Below are 16,924 nucleotides of genomic sequence, written 5' to 3' on the forward strand. Positions count from 1 at the left end.
AGATGATAATAATACAGAAGAAGATTTAACAGATAATATTACAGAAGATCATTTGACAGTGGATCTTCACAAATTTTTAATCGAAAAAGGATACGCGTTACAAAATATGGATAATGATGACAAAAGAGATATAAAATGTGCAGCGTTACAACAGGAGAATGGGTCCTCAAATGCAACTGCGTATCATCAAGTTCCACTTTTGATATTTGGAAAAAGGAAAAAAGTATGTTGCAAACATTAATAAGTACTATTGCCCATTGAATTAATTTAAGTTATTCTTTATAATGGTGGTCAAAGTTGTTAGCAATATATTATTATTTATTTATAGAAAGGCAAATGATCCCCATCAGTGTATTAAAGTGCAGTTTTAATGCATCTATCTTTTTGCATTACTTTACATAAATATTTATACTCCGAACATTGGTTAGATATCGTTAAGAATAAATAATATTTAAAAACAATCATGATATTGTTTCTTTTCTTAATAAACACTTTTAATGGAATAAACGCGATATTAGCTCGTTAAACTAATCACTTATCATTTCTGCACGATATCAAAATGCATGGTAGGAACATACCAACATTTGTTTTTGGAATCACTTATATTAAAATATAATAAAAATACTGTACATTTTATACAATGCAATGTACTTCTTGTGTCTGTATTACGCACACAACATTTAAGGGGAATGTTTCACCTGTTTTGTGTTTCGAAACTCTCTGTAGCTTCTTGATATTATTTATAATTTTGCTGAAAAATAGAAACAACCAGTTTTCAATAAAAAATCATTATTTTTCTAATCTTTTGTACACTATATGTGAAATGCAGTCCATAAATGAAATAAAATGTTACATTACATTCGTAGAACACATGCAATGAAAATATTACATGAATATAAATAGGCCACTAAATTATTTTACCCTAGATGATATTAACATATTAAGATACTGTACAAGCATTACTTGATCCAAAATAATTACTAGACTCCTGTTTCTCTAAGAGTGCTTTATCCCTTTCATCCCACAGTGTAAGTCCGTCGCAAGCACAGATCTTCTTTGCATTTTGAAACAAGCCAGATGAACGAGCAATAATGCCACAAGCCAATCTACAGAAATATGAAATACATCTTAAATATCGCAAGCTATTACAATTGCTGTTATTTTAGTATCTCCGAAATAGTGCAAGATCTACCTATTTCCACTATTTCCATCTATTTTAGAACTTGGGGCATCTCCCTTCCCCAGATCATCTGGACTTTCTGTTATAACTAGGGATCTTCCAATAATATCAGGTATTTTTATCAGTGTAACTATTCTTCTAAATGTAGCTCTACCAACTTCATTTGCTGTAATGTTACCAAGATCTCCTATATGCTATAATTAATTAGAAATCTATAATAGGTGAATCTTCTTTGATGACCAACTGATCTGGCCCTGAATCTACTGCCAACAAAATCTACAACATTTACCCGTTTGTTCACGTCATCGTCGGGTCCTCCATGTATTGTATTATTTGGATTAAAATGTTCTCCAACACTACAAATATAACACATAAAATTCAAGTAGTAAAAGTTATAAAGACAGAAGTGGTACTCACATTTACCTACCTATTACAGCCTTCTGAAATATCACCACATTCATGTATATGTATACCATGTTTTCCTGGTTTTAAACCATCAACTGTACCATCTATAATACACCCATCAGGAGTTTCTGCGAATCTTATGACTCCCATTATCTTGTTGCTCACACTGTACCCTGAGTTTCCTCCTAACATTGCAACTGCACTGAGAGAATCTATAATTATAAGAATTGTATATATTATTGAAAGATCATTAGTACAATACAACAAGTAAGTTATACTGTGTATGTGTTTTGTGTAAGAGTAATTATTTCATGCTTTCTCACTTCCATATCCTTTCAAAATTGCTTTTCTTCCAGATTGTTCAATTTTTTCTTGTATTACTGAATATGGTAAATTCGTTTGAACAACAACATTTCCTTTTTCCAATGATATATCGATATTTTCAATTCCCTTTACACTGGCCAAACTGTTTTGTACCGCATCGACACATTTTTGACAAGTCATGTTCACCGCAAATTCAATCTGAAAATACGAAATGTGCGACATAAATAGACATAAATTTTCTTACTTCTACAAACTCACCTTTGCCGATGACATTTTGCAATATCCTTCTAAATTACTTCTTAACAAAAAATAATTATGAGGTATGTCCTTTATTTATGTAGTAGCAAACGATGTTTGATTGGTTATGTTCAATTCAAGGTTAAGTTTCGTTTGATAAGATTGCAGAAACTTTTCAATGCAAATTACAATTGGAAATTTTATTTAGTAGTGTGGTACAGCTCGTTGAATTAATATTGTGTCGTAACAACTGTTCATAGTAGTGTTTTTAATAAGAATTTATTACTCTTATTACGTTTCAAAGTATGTGTATATTATAATTTGTTTTCTCCTCCTGTTTTGGTCGGTGCCACTCACTTTGTGCATTTTCTACAAATGCTGATTCTTTATGGGACATTAAGAAATTTTTTAAATTTTGCAGCACAAAAATATCGCTACTGGAATATTTGAAATCTGCGACATACAATATTACGCTTTATTGTGGCGAATACGCAAGAGCATTCTCATTGATTCTCATCATAGTGTTCTGTAATTATATTTTCTAGAACATTTGCGTAAGACCTTAAACTACATGTACTTATAGACCCGGCATAGGTATAGGATATGCATAGAATGTATACGACACAGTGAAACCGAGATAGCGGAGAAAAGTGCCCGCAACTGACGTCACAAGATAATTCAAAATGGTGGTTAACGCTATTTACAATAATAAGAGTAAAATAAAAATGAACAAGTAATAAAATAAAATATATATCACAGTTGCAATTTCCATAAATATTTAAACAGAATGAGATACGGCAACGACTCCCTTTTCCCTTCTAACGCAGCTTCACGGTACTGCGACTCTACTCTATAACACTTTGCCCACAACTGCCATTACGTAAATGATTTAATCTTGGCTTCAAGGCAATTATCTGAAGCCGGGTCTATAAGTATATATGGTCTATATAAGTATTTTACCATAATAGTTCGCGCGTTTCTCACACGGCCACGCTCTTTTCCCAAGCTCTCTATTTCAGAAATGAACAGCAACCATCTCTTGTTTTTAAAACCAGAAATTTTACAAAGGAATCGCTTGGTCGTAATCTGCTATATTTAGAAATTTCTTTCGGGAAAGGAATTATTGAGATCAAGCTACCTGTAAGTTTTTTTTTCGATTTCGAGAAACTTTTATCGTGTTGTGTTGCTTTTTTCCTGGATGTCGAAGTTGTGGTGTAATAATGTGGCTAACCGATACTGTAGCGGAATTCTGAAGTTTTGAATGTGTTTAATGAATCACGAGATGCCATTGACAACTTGCTGATTTCGCTAAACAAGATCGTAGACGAAGAAATTACTTACTACGTATATTGAGCAGTTAATAAGATATCAAAAAACATGTCCGTGACCTTTGCTCAACGCGGTAGACCGCCACCGAATTCTGCCCAAATACAAAAGGTAATAAATATTACACGTTATTATCAATATTATGCTATTTTATTTACCTTAGATTTATTGTTACCGAAAACATTGGCCTATAGAAAGTATATATATTGTCAATGTTAGTAATTTGTTAGCTGAAGATGCAACTTGTAGAAATAAACAAATACCAAACTTATATTATTATTAATGATTATATGCAGATGCTTGACGAGAATTGTCAGTTGATACAAACAATACAGGAATATCAGAATAAAGGAAAATCGCAAGAATGTATGCAGTGAGTATATATCCATATATACATAAAAACTTTATTGTTACAACAATCATACTTATCATATAATATTTTTTTTTAGGTATCAACAGATATTGCATCGTAATTTGGCATACTTGGCATCACTGGCTGATGCCAATCAAAATATACAAGCATTATTACCTGTAAGAGGTTTTTTCTATACAATTTAGTAGTATCGTATACATTGAATTTGCAAGTACTAATATTTTTTGTATCGAATACAAGCCTCCACAAGCAATACCTAATGGTCATCAACACGCCATGATGAATCCTCAAGGCCTTCCAAACCCTCCTGCAGGTTCGGGTGGACCTGTAGGGGATATGCCACCAAATAGTCAACCCACATTACCAATGTCAAGTTTTAATCAAGGACAGCCAATGCCGCAAGCTGGATATCGTAGCCCTGTCATGCCTGGACAAGGACCTGCTATAAATAGTAAGTTATGTCTACACTAAATCACCAGATTAGGAACTTGCCTATTTCATAACATTTTCCATTTTGTAGGACCACCTACTGCACCTGGACCGCAACAGTACAGAGGGCCTCAAGGTTACCCTCAACAGCCTTCTCAACAAGGTTATCCAGCTCAGTATGGTAATCAAAATCCTGGTTCCAATTACCAAGGACCTCAGGGAGCGGCGTATACTCCAGGACAACCAAATCAATATGGACCACCGAACGCGTCTCAGCAACAGGGATATAGTGCATCGACACCACCAAATTATGGTCCTCCAACTACGGTAAACAGTTATGGTCCTCAACCAGGTGGATATCCACCACCAGGAAGTACTCAACCACCTACAGGATATGGTCCGCCGCCTCCAAATCAACAGGGCTATCCACCTGCTAATCCTTCTCAACAGAACTTCCCATCGAGTGGTCAACAACAACAACCAGGACAATATGGTAGTCCTAGCCCGCAACCGAATTACCAGCAACCCCCATCTCAGCCACCACCTCAAAATGCGTATGGAGGTGGTCAGCCTGGTAGTTACCCTCCTCCGTCTTCTCAGGCGTATGCAAATAATGTTCCACCGCAGAACTATCCAGCTCCTCCTACATCCAGTGCTGCTCAATCTCCACAACCTGGATCACAACAAAGTTCTGGTCCTCAGCCCAATTATGGTAATCAACCAAGTCCTGGACCAGGTTCGACACAGTACGGACCAGCATCTACGTCTCCACCATTCAGTACAGCCTCTGCGAGCGGAGTTAACACTTATGCCCAAAGTAGTCAACCAACGAGTACACCGTCTGCCTCGACTCAAACTTATCCGCCAAGCGGTGGACCACCGCCTACTTCCCAAGGCGGTAGTTATGCTCCCTCTGTTCCTTCTCCGTCTGGATACCCTGTCCATCAAACACCACATCCGGCATCGCACTCACCGCATCAACCGCCACATCAGTCTCCTCATCAGCCTCCTCACGCTTCTCATCAACCGCCCCATCAACCATCTCATCAGTCGTCTCATCAGCCTCCCGCACATCAACCGCCGCACCCTCCGCAGCAATCTCAGCAACAGTCACAAACACCGCCGCAGTCACAACAACAGCAGTCTCAGAGTCCTGCGCCAAGTGGATTTCAGCCACCGTCAGGTCCTCCGCAAGGTCCTGCTCCACCACCAGGCCCACAGCCGCAACCTGGTTACGGACCAGCTACTACACAAACATATGTACCACCAACTCCAGGCGGACAACCACAGGTAATATTCTTCCTTTTGTTTTTTACTTCAGGTATTTGAAGTTTTCAATTAATTGACTCTAAACAATTTTCAGGTGTATTCTCCTCATCCGCCACAAGGTGGTCAGCATTATGGACATCCACAATATCCTCCTCAGAGTTACCCACCTCCACCAGCAGGACAAGGATATCCCCAGTATCCGCCACGACCTCCCGGGGGACACATGCCTCCACCACCTGGACCACAGGGACCTCCTCCACCAAATCAGTACGGTGGTTACGGCTACCAGCCACCTCCACAATAAAGTATTAGTATACTTTATCTACATTAATATGTAAATTCGTATAGTATTTACACTAATGTAAATCGTTTAATTTCAAATTCGGAACAAATGGTATATGAAGTTTTAATCTAATTCTTACTATCATATCGTCCAGTGTTACGTAACGAGGCAAATAATAGAAAATTATATATAAGGAAAGGTGCTGCTAAAACATCCTCTTATCGACAAAAATGATCCAAAAATAGTTTTTCAGAGTTAATTCTGTTTTTTAGATGGGGTGCTCGGGACTAAATACCAGGAGTACTTTTTATAAGTTTTCGATGTGTACGTTGTTCGTTTGAGAAGCTCCGAAGAATTCCTTTTATCGAGTGTAACAATGTTCTACAACAATTTTCGCCGTTGTAATAATACTGTGAAGCCTCTAGATTACAATATCAGCGTTTTAGTTTTACTCTGTATGTTAAGGAAATTGTAAATCGTTATTATTTAATTTTAACAGAGACACTAGCTTATATGGGCACTTCAGATTGTGCGTCGACTGCTTGAGTATTGGTGTACATACTATAGGATTCACATATCTATATCACACCAAGATGAATTGTACCGAACACGGTACACCATGTACTATCTATTTACAGCCTTCAATATACACATTTGCCTTAGAATTAATTTTATATTTACTTATCCAATTTTATATTTTCTTGATTGTCATTAAAAAAATTCATGAATTTACAAATTGATTCTTATCTTCACCTTCAAATTCGGACGTAGTTCAAGTACGTGTACGATTTTGCAAATTCTCTTTCAAGTTGCATTTTGTTTACGTATGGAAAAGCCATCTTTTCACCAAGGATTTCAATGTCCAAGGTCTTTTAAAGAAAAAATTATCTCACCGGGTTGTATTTTCAAGCTTTACAAACTGACATCGAGTTAGATCTATTTCGCATCAATTTGCAAATAATTTCAATGCTTCTTTAGATATTTATTTTTCAACAAGCAATGATTCTTAACCAAAAAAGGTATACAAAATTTAAATTGATATATAATATTTTTTATATAAAAGGTACAAAGAAAAGTCGCTTTACTGAGATGTAAAAGAAAATACATGTACATAATTAGAGTTCCTCCCTAAGTTTTTCATTGTAACATTTACAGGAGTGATTAGGTTGCAGCACTTCTTCCATGTTATCCAGTACCTTAACTTTACTCTTTAAGCGTTTATTCCATTCCTAAAATGTAAAAATCATGTTGTTCTATGACATATATATAAAAAAATAAATGAAGTTGAATCTGTTTTAACTAAACTTGAATTTCTTACATTGAATAGAACTACGTGATAACATAATACATCACGAGGTAGCAAATTGTCTCTTGCGAACTGCCTAGCAGCCTTAGCTATTTCTAACGCATCTTTATCGTGTTTCTTAGCCCATGTGATTTTTTCAACGAGATCTGACAAGTCACTTTTTACAGGCACGTAGTGTTTACCAGGTACTACATCATTATAAAAGAATTCGTAATACTTTGATTTCTGTTTAAGTACCACGGAATCTCCAGCGAGCAAATACGGAAATCTGTATGCAGCTACACTGCCGTCGATATTTAGCTGATATTTATACTGTATAAATAGAAACACAATGTTACTTTTATAGTTCATTATAGATCTAAAATGTCTATATATATTTGTATTTTTTACCTCGAAAAAATTAAAAAACGATACATGCTTTTGTCCAGGGCCATACTTGTCTATCTCACCCTTATAGAAAAAGAAATTGGTAATTGAAGCATTAAACAAATCAGGATGTTTCCTTGAAATGTCTATTAGATCTAGTCGTTCTCGACAAGAATCACGTCCTCGCCAAAACAGTTTCTCTATCTTTCTCTCCCATGGTGTGTCTGTGTTACCTTGTACAGATAGCAAATCTAACATTACCCTGTTTTATGAACAATAGCATCCGACATGTCAATTTTTAGAATACTGTATATACAAAACAGGGTATCCCGCATACCATCGACAATCGATTGGGAAGTAATTCCATACGCGAAAGTGAGTCGAAAAGAAAGAAAAAAATTTCATCATTTGACGCTTCATTCTCGAGTAAATCGAGTTTGAAGATTCAGCGAATACGCGTGCTATTAGATAGGAATTGGTTGATGCGTTATTCTTTCTTTTCAAGTTACTTTTATGTGTAGAATTACTTCCGAATCGGTTGTCCACGGTATGTTGGGTACCCTGTATATATTTGTCAAATTATTTTTTATAATTAAGCTTGATAAAATTTATACCCTCCCATTGCCTCTAAAGATGATGCAGTAATGTCGTAAGTTGGCATAACAATATCCTTTGTATTGGTGGAACCACACCAAGAAAAAATTGGATAGTTTTTACCATTTTTGGGTACGAGTGGCCAATCTCCCAGATTCACAAAAAATTCTACGTCTGGCAAAAGAACTTTCCGAGCGATTGACAATAAAATGCCATCCATAAATATTTTGAAGCCAACGTGTTTGCCATAACACCGTCTAAAAATCTTGTTACATCTAGTTTAATTCAAACACAGTTTAGAACAAATTAAAATATAAGTACTTTAGATATTCACCTTATTGGATTTAACTACGTAATGACAAAGGCTAACACTTTCTGGTTGATCATATCTTTTTATAATATCTTGACGTATTTCATTAAAATCTACATTAGCAAAAGGTAGCAAATCATTGTACATCTGTGTATAATTTTTTGAACATTCCATATTTTCTATCCAACTGTTCATCGAAAGATTTGGGCAATAACATTCTTCTTCATAAACAGGACCTAAGCATTTCAATTAAAAATCTTGTTATAGTATAAAATACTCTATAGTGATATAAATTTTGATTAATGCACATAGTTCAATTATTACAGGAAACCAATACCTTTGAATTCCAATGAAAGAATAGGCTCATGTTTCATTTTAACTTTTAATTTTAAATTGAAACAAGTATTATGCAATCTATATCTCACAATAAAATTTCCATCCTTGCAATCCAAAATTTGTAGCCAGACATGGCATGCATGTCCAGATGAAGTTTGGCCTTGTATATGAGCAGAAATTATGTCTTTCCCCGGTGATTCTGTTAAACTAAAAAATATTTCAATAAAATCTTTAATATCAGTAGAATATACATAAAATATATTGAATATCATAAAATCATTTTTGTACACAGAAAACATACTTTTTTCCATTCGAATCAACAAGTTGAAAGAAAATGTATCGCGCTCGCATTGTTATTTCATCTGGTTTTAATCCAGGACCCCAGATGATTGTTTTGGACGGATCAATTTCAACAACCATTCCTTCTTTGCAAATAAGCAATAATATAAACAGCGAAAATAGCATTTTTGTCAACATTATTGTTTGCAATGTAAGATCTAGACCTAAACTAAATTAGATGAAATACTATTGTATCGTTCAACAATACACATGTATCTTCAAATAAATTTAATTCTGTTATTTCAATGCCTGAAAATCAAAGAGCGATCTTAGCACAAATCCATCTGAAGTTGGTCAAATTCGCCACAGATCAATTTGATTGGTATCGCGCATTTGATCCATTGTATGACCATTTATAAATCTTCTTCGGAATAATAAATGCTTTGTTTTCAATAATGTTTCTCACACACCAGCAAGAATAAACATTTACTTTAAACAACTACTTTTAGAGAGAGACGAGGTAATACAATCAATTTAAAGATCCATTCGGTATGGATCGATAAACTTCGGCAATGTTCGGCAATGCTATCCTCTCTGGTTATATCAGAGAGGAATGCTATATCTCTTTTTTTTTCAACTTTTCATTCTTGTAAAATTAATGTAAATACTTCGAAAACCAATACTAATAAATATTACAGTATAAATTAACACAAACAGATTTCTAATTATTAGATTAATATTAAATCCAGTTGATTTAAATTTCCCGCTTGCCTGTACAACCAATTTAAAGGGACAGACGACCGATTGACTTGAAAGGTTCCGCCCGGAGTGTCGCCTCTTGTTATACCTACTCTTTGCCATTACAGCACAAAAGACATATTCTGTGGTATAGTAGTCTGACACTAGGTTATCATTGTTTACTAGAGTCATAATAATTTTTTATGTAGCCCTTATTACGTAGAATAATTGTCGAAAATGAATAGAAACATTTACGGTGTAACGAAGGACAGTCAAATTTGTTACGCGCAAACCTCGGCGATCCCTCAGTTCGTCAGAATATCTAGAAAGTGATATCAACGAAACATGACTCTCAACTGCCTACAATTATAGTTTCGGTTTTCTTCGAATCATTAGAATCTCGAAAGCAACGCAGCTATTTAATAACAGTATTTAGAACGCTTTCAATACACATATTTCGTGCGAAATGGAGTGCAAGATCGATGATTTACCGGACGTGTTGTTAGAGTACATTTTAAGCTTGATTCCACCTTACAAGGATCTTCAAGAATGTAAGCTTGTGTCTAAAAGGTGGTTTCTTGCTACTAAAAGTACGTGAGATTTTCGATGTTTAATGGCTGACGTATAATGGTAGCTGTGATAATAATTGTAAAAATTTGAATTTTTCTTATAGATGTAATACAACACAATAAAGCACATTTTCAAAAATCTGTGGCTTATGGATCATTGCTTTGGAGTGCTTGGCCATCTACACATTGGATGCCTACCATAGGAAAGAGACACTCCCATTCGGCTTGCATGTATGATAATTCTATGTATGTCTTTGGAGGATGTACAGCTACGTGCACAACATTTAATGACTTATGGAGATTAGATCTGGACAAAAGAACATGGGTTAGATTAATTACTATGGGAAGCTACCCGTCTCCAAAGGCCTGTGCTACTATGTTATATTATAAAAAGAGCTTCATATTATTTGGTGGTTGGTCTCATCCTTCTCCTTATCCTTTACACCAGGTATATACACCATTGATTAGAAACTTGAATTATCTTTCAGTGTGTTAACACTATGCTGACCGGTCACAAGTTAACTCACACTTACATTAGTTTATACAGTTTTTAGGCTCGAAAGCGCTGGCCACATGGACGGTTTTTGGCTCGAAAGCACTGGTCACAGGGTGTTAACTGCTTAATGTCTGAGTAATTACTGTTGCAATCGTTTAATTATATTTTGTATGTTTTCAGCAATGGAAATTATTCAATGAATTACACGTATATTCTATAGAATCGAATAAATGGATTGTCATAAACACGCTAGAGTCGCCGCCACCGACATCAGCACACTCTGCATCGATTCACAAAAATACTATGGTTGTGTTTGGCGGAATATGTAATGGATATAGGTAATATATTTTTAAATATTTATGCCAGGACCCTTAAATTTCATTTAATAACAAGAACATCATGTTACTTTGAGGCAGATCCAATGACGTATGGTGTTTGAATTTAGATTCTCATAGTTGGCACAAGCAAACTACATCAAACTTAAAGCCACAACCACGTTATGGCCAGTCTCAGATTGAACTAGGAGATTATCATCTTCTTGTACTAGGTATTCCTTACATGAGTTTTTATTATGAAATATTGTATTACTTGTTTTGACCAATGATTTGAAAATTAGGAGGTTGCACTGGACCTAATGTTGCTATGAATGACGCTTGGTTACTGAAAATGGAAGGTACAACTTGGACATGGAAAAAAGTAAATATGCACAATACAGAGTGGGCACCGACACGGATTTGGTGCCATCAAGCTTGCAAGGTAATAATGCAAAGTACAGCAAACAATAGCTTATGAAAACTTGCACTATTTTCTATTTGTAATCTTCTGATGCGTAGGTGGGAAATTATGTTATTGTTTTAAGTATAAACAAATGCCAGAAAAAATCAAATGATATGAATATATCGCTGAAGAAAGTCACTAGTCAAAGAACAGCTCCATCGCGGACGAGCGATTCTGACAATTCCCATGAAAGGTTTGAGGAAATGAAAATATCAATATATTGATTGTAATTGTACATACATACATTTACGAGTATGATCTTCCAGACAAGAAAATGATTCACGCGTCGACCGAGATGTAAATGTGAACGGTCGACACGGATCGTTCTCGAGAGCTTCAGTGCAGAATGCGCACTCCTCGTCTCATCCACCGAACTTTACAAAGAATTTAGCATTGTGCAACGATAACGTTCTAAGCATGGCTGCTTTTCGCGATGAACCAGTACGCAATGGTTCGAATAGTAATCGTCAACGTCAATTAGAATCCCTCCGGAGAATGGAAGAAAGAATTAGAACACAATCAAAAGCCACGAAACGGACTGGAAACACGTTATCCATTTTTGTATTGGATATTACGAATGTTTTGTGTGACGAGTGCACTGCTTCATGGATCCCCTTGAAGCACAATAATCAATCAGGGCCTGACGAGAGGATACTTTACTCGTTGGTTGCAGGTCGAGGTGAATTAATTGTATTCGGTGGTATTCGTAAGGAGCAAACGTCTTTACAGAGTCATCCAGACATGGACGAGTCTGAGGTTTACAATGATCTTCATTTTATAAATCCACCGAGATATGTTATTTAATATTCTGAAATAAAAAAGAAACAATACTAATCACGTTAGTGTTGTATTAACTTTAGTTGCGCGACAAGAACAGTATTTGCTGAAGATTATTTTGACGTTGAAAGTACACGCGGTGCACTAACTTAAGGAAATTTTATAAATAACATGTGATAAATATTTAAAATGTTCATTTATTTCTCTTCGAAAGCGGCATTCTGTGACAAATCTATTCTTTTCGAAACGTAAAATGATTTATTTACATATTTCCCATAAAATGTATTTAATCGTCTTCACCTTCAGCTGCTTTTAAACTACCGAACACTTGTGACGGTATCATTTGTTTCTCGATAGGTATGTCTGAAAGTAAAAATATTCAATTAAAAGACAAAGTATAAAACGTGTATGTTGCTAAGCAAAACTTGTCCAAAAAAAAAGTTTATAAACGCATTTAATGTGATCAACTGTAATAAAAGTCTAAGTGTGTTATTGCAGACTCTAGCATTACCTTCCTCTGCGTCTGCCTCATTGTCATTGGCATCGTCGTCTATATCGATATCTATTTCGTCTGGATTGTTCACTTGAGCTTCCGCTTTGCCGTCTTTTTCCGTCACACCGCGAACGAATTTAATACTATCCTTGTAGGCAGCGGCATTTTCTATGACATTGTACGAATTGTATTAGAAAAGATAAACAAAGAAACACGTTGCGACTTGTTCATGCCTTTTTGTAAAAAAATCCCGCAAATCACCTGTACTCGGTGTCTTACTATCCAACAGTCGCATAGCATCCACTGGTACATCGACGGGTGGATTCGATGCGTTGTTCAACATTTGCGCAGACATCATGTTCACTTGAGTATTGTACATAGCTTGAACGCTTCGTTTGATTCGGAGCATTTCACGCATTGTGTCCTCATTGCCGTGCCTCACTTCAAACTCCTTCCATATTTGCCAGAAATTTGATGTTACCTAAATAAGACAAGAACACAGGGTAAGCGCATCGTTTCAACATTAAGATATTAAAGTTGCATAGATGGAATAGTATTTCGTACTCTCGGGTCACATATCTGACTGCAGTGTGCATATATCGCTCTGGCTCTGTCAACCTCTCCTAATTTTGTCTCCATTTCGGCAAACCGAAGACACATCTCTCTCGTATTTTCCTCGTTAAGAACTTCAATAGCTTTTTCATATATTTGCCGTGTTTTTGGAACGCCGTAAATATCTGCTGCTTTCTTTATGTATATGTTGAACATCTACAAAATTGCAAATAGTTCGTTAACTCTTACATTAATTTTATAGAATTATCGAAATACATTTGTCAATGATATCATTGAATATATTACCTCGAACCTTTCTTCGGGAAGCACTGCACTCGTTGCTCGTTCGTACACGGACATTGCATGCCTGGCTAAACCATGTTCTTCTTCTAATTTTGCATATAATAAATACAAAGCTGCAACAGAATATGATTAGAAATAGGTTCGTGATTAGAAGTTATCGATTAAATTAAATATCTTACCTTTAGCATATTTTGGTGGACAATGTTCGAGGCACTGTTCAAACAAATCCCGCGTTCTTTCTAATTTAGTGCCGCCGTAGCGTTTCAAGAATTTTGTAAGATAGGTATTCCATATGTCGTAAACATTAGGCCACTTGAAAAGTGCAATTCCTTTCTCATAAGCCTATTAAAGAAGTTTAAATGTTAGATGCCATTCAAAATCTCAATGATGTCAGAGGGAAAAATGTTGCTTACCCTAAAGGCTTCTTCAAAGTATTTATTTTCCTCTAAAAAGAGACCATAATTAATAATAATTTGTGGTGTGGCAATTTTTAAATCTATGATTTTGTCGTAAACGGCTTTGCATGTCTGGATCAAAAAATATAAAAATTACATATCGGAAAAATAAAAATTGGAAACAAAAGAAATAGAGTTTTATATATTAGACAACCTTAAATGTTCCAAAACTTTCTTCCAAATCGGCATACATGGACCAAACTTTCAAAGATTTGTATAATCTCATTTGTACGGTTTCTGTTTCATCGTGGTAGGCTACTTTCCGGAATGGCATAGCTGTAGCTCGATGCATAAGTTTCAATGCCTCTTTATAATTGCTGTAGAATTAAAATTGCATTATGTTGCGCATATTTCTTAAAGATTATGTTACAACAAATGTGTACTATACCCATGTCTAATTTCCATTTCTGCCCATTCACACCACACGGAAGCGAGGTCGTCGACTTTAGTATAAGGGACGTGAGTTGCTTTCTCAAAAACAACTCTAGCATCCGCTATTTGTGCATTTTCTTCATAAAATTTACCAAACGCAACCCACAAAGTGTGCAACTTTCCTACCGCTAATTGTGGTTGTACAGTTTGAACAGCTTCTGTATACGTATTAATAATCTAAAAACGTGAACATTTGTAGTAAAAGAAGTTTGTTTCTGATTTTCAAACTATGTTTACATAAAAGTCAATGTACCTCGTGTGGCTGTCCTTCATAAAGCATAACTCTTTTATGCCATTCTTGTACATTATGAGGATTTTGTCTAAGTAGTACAGAATTAAGTAATAATAATCGTCTTTCCATCAAGTGTTCAAATCGTGCTAATCTTAATTCCAAATCTATGTCGTCTGTAAATATAAAATTATCAAATAAGAAGAAATAAACTTTAGAAAACCTTAACTTACATGATTATTACCATCTTACCATCTTCAGTAGGATTTTTTGCAGCATCTTCCATGCGTTTGCTAAGACTAAGTTCTTCAAATTGTGCATAAGCATCAAAAACTTGTGTAAAATCTCTGACGGTAGTTACCGTCTGTATCGCTTCCTCATAAATGTCCCTTGCCTATTGAAATAAAAATTTTGAATTATTTGGAATAAGAATAAAATTGTTTATATTCTAGTGCAGTAAATGATTCAGTACCCTTTCAAATAAACCACTGCGAACATAATAGTCAGCTAAAGAATTCCAGAGGGGGCCTAACTGATCCGTGTAACGTCTTAGACCACCTCTGATGATAGCATCTACATTAAGTGATTTTATTTTAGATGGATTCTTTGATATTAAATCGCACAATTCATTCCATAATTGATGATTAGATTTTCCATGCTTTGAAACAAAGTCATCTTGATTAACAATTTGTGCAAGTTTCACAGCTGCTTCATCGAGTCTTCCAATAGATATTAGATATTCTATGTATTCTTCTGTATCTTCCGGAGCTAACTAAACACAAAATATGTATTATCTAAATACAAATGAATAGGATGTTAGATTTTATTCGTTTAATGTATATGTACCTTTAGGTATCTCCTAAACACTCTCACTGCAGTTTCGTATACATTATGCTTCTTCAAAAACTCAATATATAAAGGCCACACACGATGATGTTGCGTGATAGGAAGAGCTCTAAGTGCTCTATCGAACACTTGTCGAGTTCTAGTAATATAGCATTGATCTGTCATTAATGTGCAATAGTCCATCCATATCCGAGGCATTTTATGCATGAAAACTAACGCACGCTCAAACGCATTATTTACATCTTCATAAAGCGCATCTGTTATACATCTTCCCTTTAACTGACTTACACGTTGACGTAAATAATTGTACCATAATTTGTAACTGATAAAAAGAATGTCATTGTTACTTATTTGCCTTTTAATAATTACTTTAATAGTAACTGATGAAGAAAAAATTACAAATAAAAATTTTACCTTCCCGGGAGTTCCTTTAGTGCTCTCTCATAAACAATGTTTAAATTACTACTTTTTGTAGTTTTTAAATGATCTATATAACGCTGCCAGTGTTTTACAGAGTAAGGATTTCTTAGAATTTCTTCTTCATACGGTAAATCTTCTTCATTCTGTCCAAATTAATGTTAAAAATCAAACGCAATGTTCAGAGAATTTTGAGGTTAACACGTTAAACGCGGAGTCAATTTCGTCTCCTTTTCCATTTAACTTTTTAAGTTTAAATACAAAAACATTATTCGTATACATTATCTTCGTAAATATTATTCCTATTTAATTAGTTTCCATCAGGTCTATTAAGGCAGTGTAAACATATTTTGTGATATTATATGAATTGTATATTATATATTATTTCGTAAATTTAATACCGTCGATCCTCAGGGACTGACATAGCATTTAACGTGTTAAATAAACTAAATGTACTTACGAAAACGTATAAGTTTCCTTCCAAGTCTTTGCGTTCTAACATCATTGCTAATGTTAATAAATATACTAAATACAGTACCGAACCCGGTCCCGGTTGGGGTTAGGGTTCGAATCCCTGGTTCGAATTCCGCGTTATGTCAAGGCGGTATTTCATTGATCGTAACCTGGACTTCTCGAATCTAATAGGGAATACGTTTATTCGCTAATAGAATTACTTAGAGATAACTAAAATCGTTATTTTCAAAGTTAAAAGAAATAAAACAGATATCTAAAATAACTAAAACGATTTTATTTGAAAAGTTCAGAAAAAATTCAACTTTCCGATAAATGCCAAGGATAAGACGACAAAAATCATTCGAGAAGT

General features: G+C 35.0%; 5 protein-coding genes across 12 annotated transcripts; 2 read left to right on the forward strand and 3 right to left on the reverse strand.

Moving 5' to 3' along the window:
- Positions 1-583: 583 nt before the first annotated feature.
- Ccs (copper chaperone for superoxide dismutase) lies at positions 584-2,658 on the reverse strand. Of its 5 annotated transcripts, none has more exons than XM_076798488.1 (7): positions 2,168-2,658; positions 1,909-2,107; positions 1,608-1,797; positions 1,470-1,536; positions 1,193-1,374; positions 982-1,106; positions 584-751 (listed from the first exon to the last, which is right to left on the reverse strand). In XM_076798488.1, the coding sequence occupies exons 1-7, from the start codon at positions 2,180-2,182 to the stop codon at positions 741-743; spliced, it is 789 nt and encodes a 262-aa protein (XP_076654603.1). In that variant the 5' UTR covers positions 2,183-2,658; the 3' UTR covers positions 584-740. The 5 variants fall into 5 exon arrangements, with proteins under 5 accessions (XP_076654603.1, XP_076654601.1, XP_076654600.1 ...); XM_076798486.1 differs by having other exon boundaries at positions 955-1,106; XM_076798485.1 differs by having other exon boundaries at positions 922-1,106.
- A 433-nt stretch (positions 2,659-3,091) lies between these two features.
- Positions 3,092-6,562, forward strand: LOC143359991 (uncharacterized). Of its 3 annotated transcripts, none has more exons than XM_076798468.1 (7): positions 3,092-3,583; positions 3,769-3,845; positions 3,922-4,003; positions 4,086-4,296; positions 4,366-5,564; positions 5,638-5,848; positions 6,099-6,562. In XM_076798468.1, exons 1-6 carry the CDS (start codon positions 3,524-3,526, stop codon positions 5,845-5,847), a joined length of 1,839 nt encoding a protein of 612 aa, XP_076654583.1. In that variant the 5' UTR covers positions 3,092-3,523; the 3' UTR covers position 5,848; positions 6,099-6,562. The 3 variants fall into 3 exon arrangements, with proteins under 3 accessions (XP_076654583.1, XP_076654584.1, XP_076654582.1); XM_076798469.1 differs by having other exon boundaries at positions 3,092-3,286; positions 3,389-3,583; positions 5,638-6,562; XM_076798467.1 differs by having other exon boundaries at positions 5,638-6,562.
- Positions 6,563-6,718: 156 nt separating this feature from the next.
- On the reverse strand, positions 6,719-9,576 carry LOC143359993 (protein O-glucosyltransferase 2). The gene is made up of 7 exons (XM_076798473.1): positions 9,040-9,576; positions 8,740-8,945; positions 8,427-8,638; positions 8,113-8,357; positions 7,523-7,760; positions 7,145-7,444; positions 6,719-7,055 (listed from the first exon to the last, which is right to left on the reverse strand). The coding sequence occupies exons 1-7, from the start codon at positions 9,213-9,215 to the stop codon at positions 6,942-6,944; spliced, it is 1,491 nt and encodes a 496-aa protein (XP_076654588.1). The 5' UTR covers positions 9,216-9,576; the 3' UTR covers positions 6,719-6,941.
- A 303-nt stretch (positions 9,577-9,879) lies between these two features.
- Fbxo42 (F-box protein 42) lies at positions 9,880-12,871 on the forward strand. Its single transcript, XM_076797927.1, has 7 exons — positions 9,880-10,345; positions 10,429-10,772; positions 11,001-11,158; positions 11,237-11,367; positions 11,437-11,576; positions 11,654-11,790; positions 11,864-12,871. The coding sequence occupies exons 1-7, from the start codon at positions 10,222-10,224 to the stop codon at positions 12,399-12,401; spliced, it is 1,572 nt and encodes a 523-aa protein (XP_076654042.1). The 5' UTR covers positions 9,880-10,221; the 3' UTR covers positions 12,402-12,871.
- Positions 12,554-16,735, reverse strand: Fand (Pre-mRNA-splicing factor SYF1 fand). Of its 2 annotated transcripts, none has more exons than XM_076797925.1 (15): positions 16,562-16,735; positions 16,099-16,247; positions 15,685-16,006; positions 15,311-15,610; positions 15,091-15,232; positions 14,863-15,014; positions 14,566-14,786; positions 14,332-14,494; positions 14,136-14,249; positions 13,902-14,064; positions 13,726-13,835; positions 13,432-13,635; positions 13,129-13,348; positions 12,886-13,035; positions 12,554-12,737 (listed from the first exon to the last, which is right to left on the reverse strand). In XM_076797925.1, the coding sequence occupies exons 1-15, from the start codon at positions 16,604-16,606 to the stop codon at positions 12,661-12,663; spliced, it is 2,532 nt and encodes an 843-aa protein (XP_076654040.1). In that variant the 5' UTR covers positions 16,607-16,735; the 3' UTR covers positions 12,554-12,660. The 2 variants fall into 2 exon arrangements, with proteins under 2 accessions (XP_076654040.1, XP_076654041.1); XM_076797926.1 differs by lacking the exon at positions 16,562-16,735 and adding an exon at positions 16,382-16,519.
- Between the last annotated feature and the right edge of the window lie 189 nt (positions 16,736-16,924).

Source organism: Halictus rubicundus, chromosome 12, assembly GCF_050948215.1.
Source record: "Halictus rubicundus isolate RS-2024b chromosome 12, iyHalRubi1_principal, whole genome shotgun sequence".
NCBI classification, from domain to species: Eukaryota; Metazoa; Arthropoda; class Insecta; order Hymenoptera; family Halictidae; genus Halictus; species Halictus rubicundus.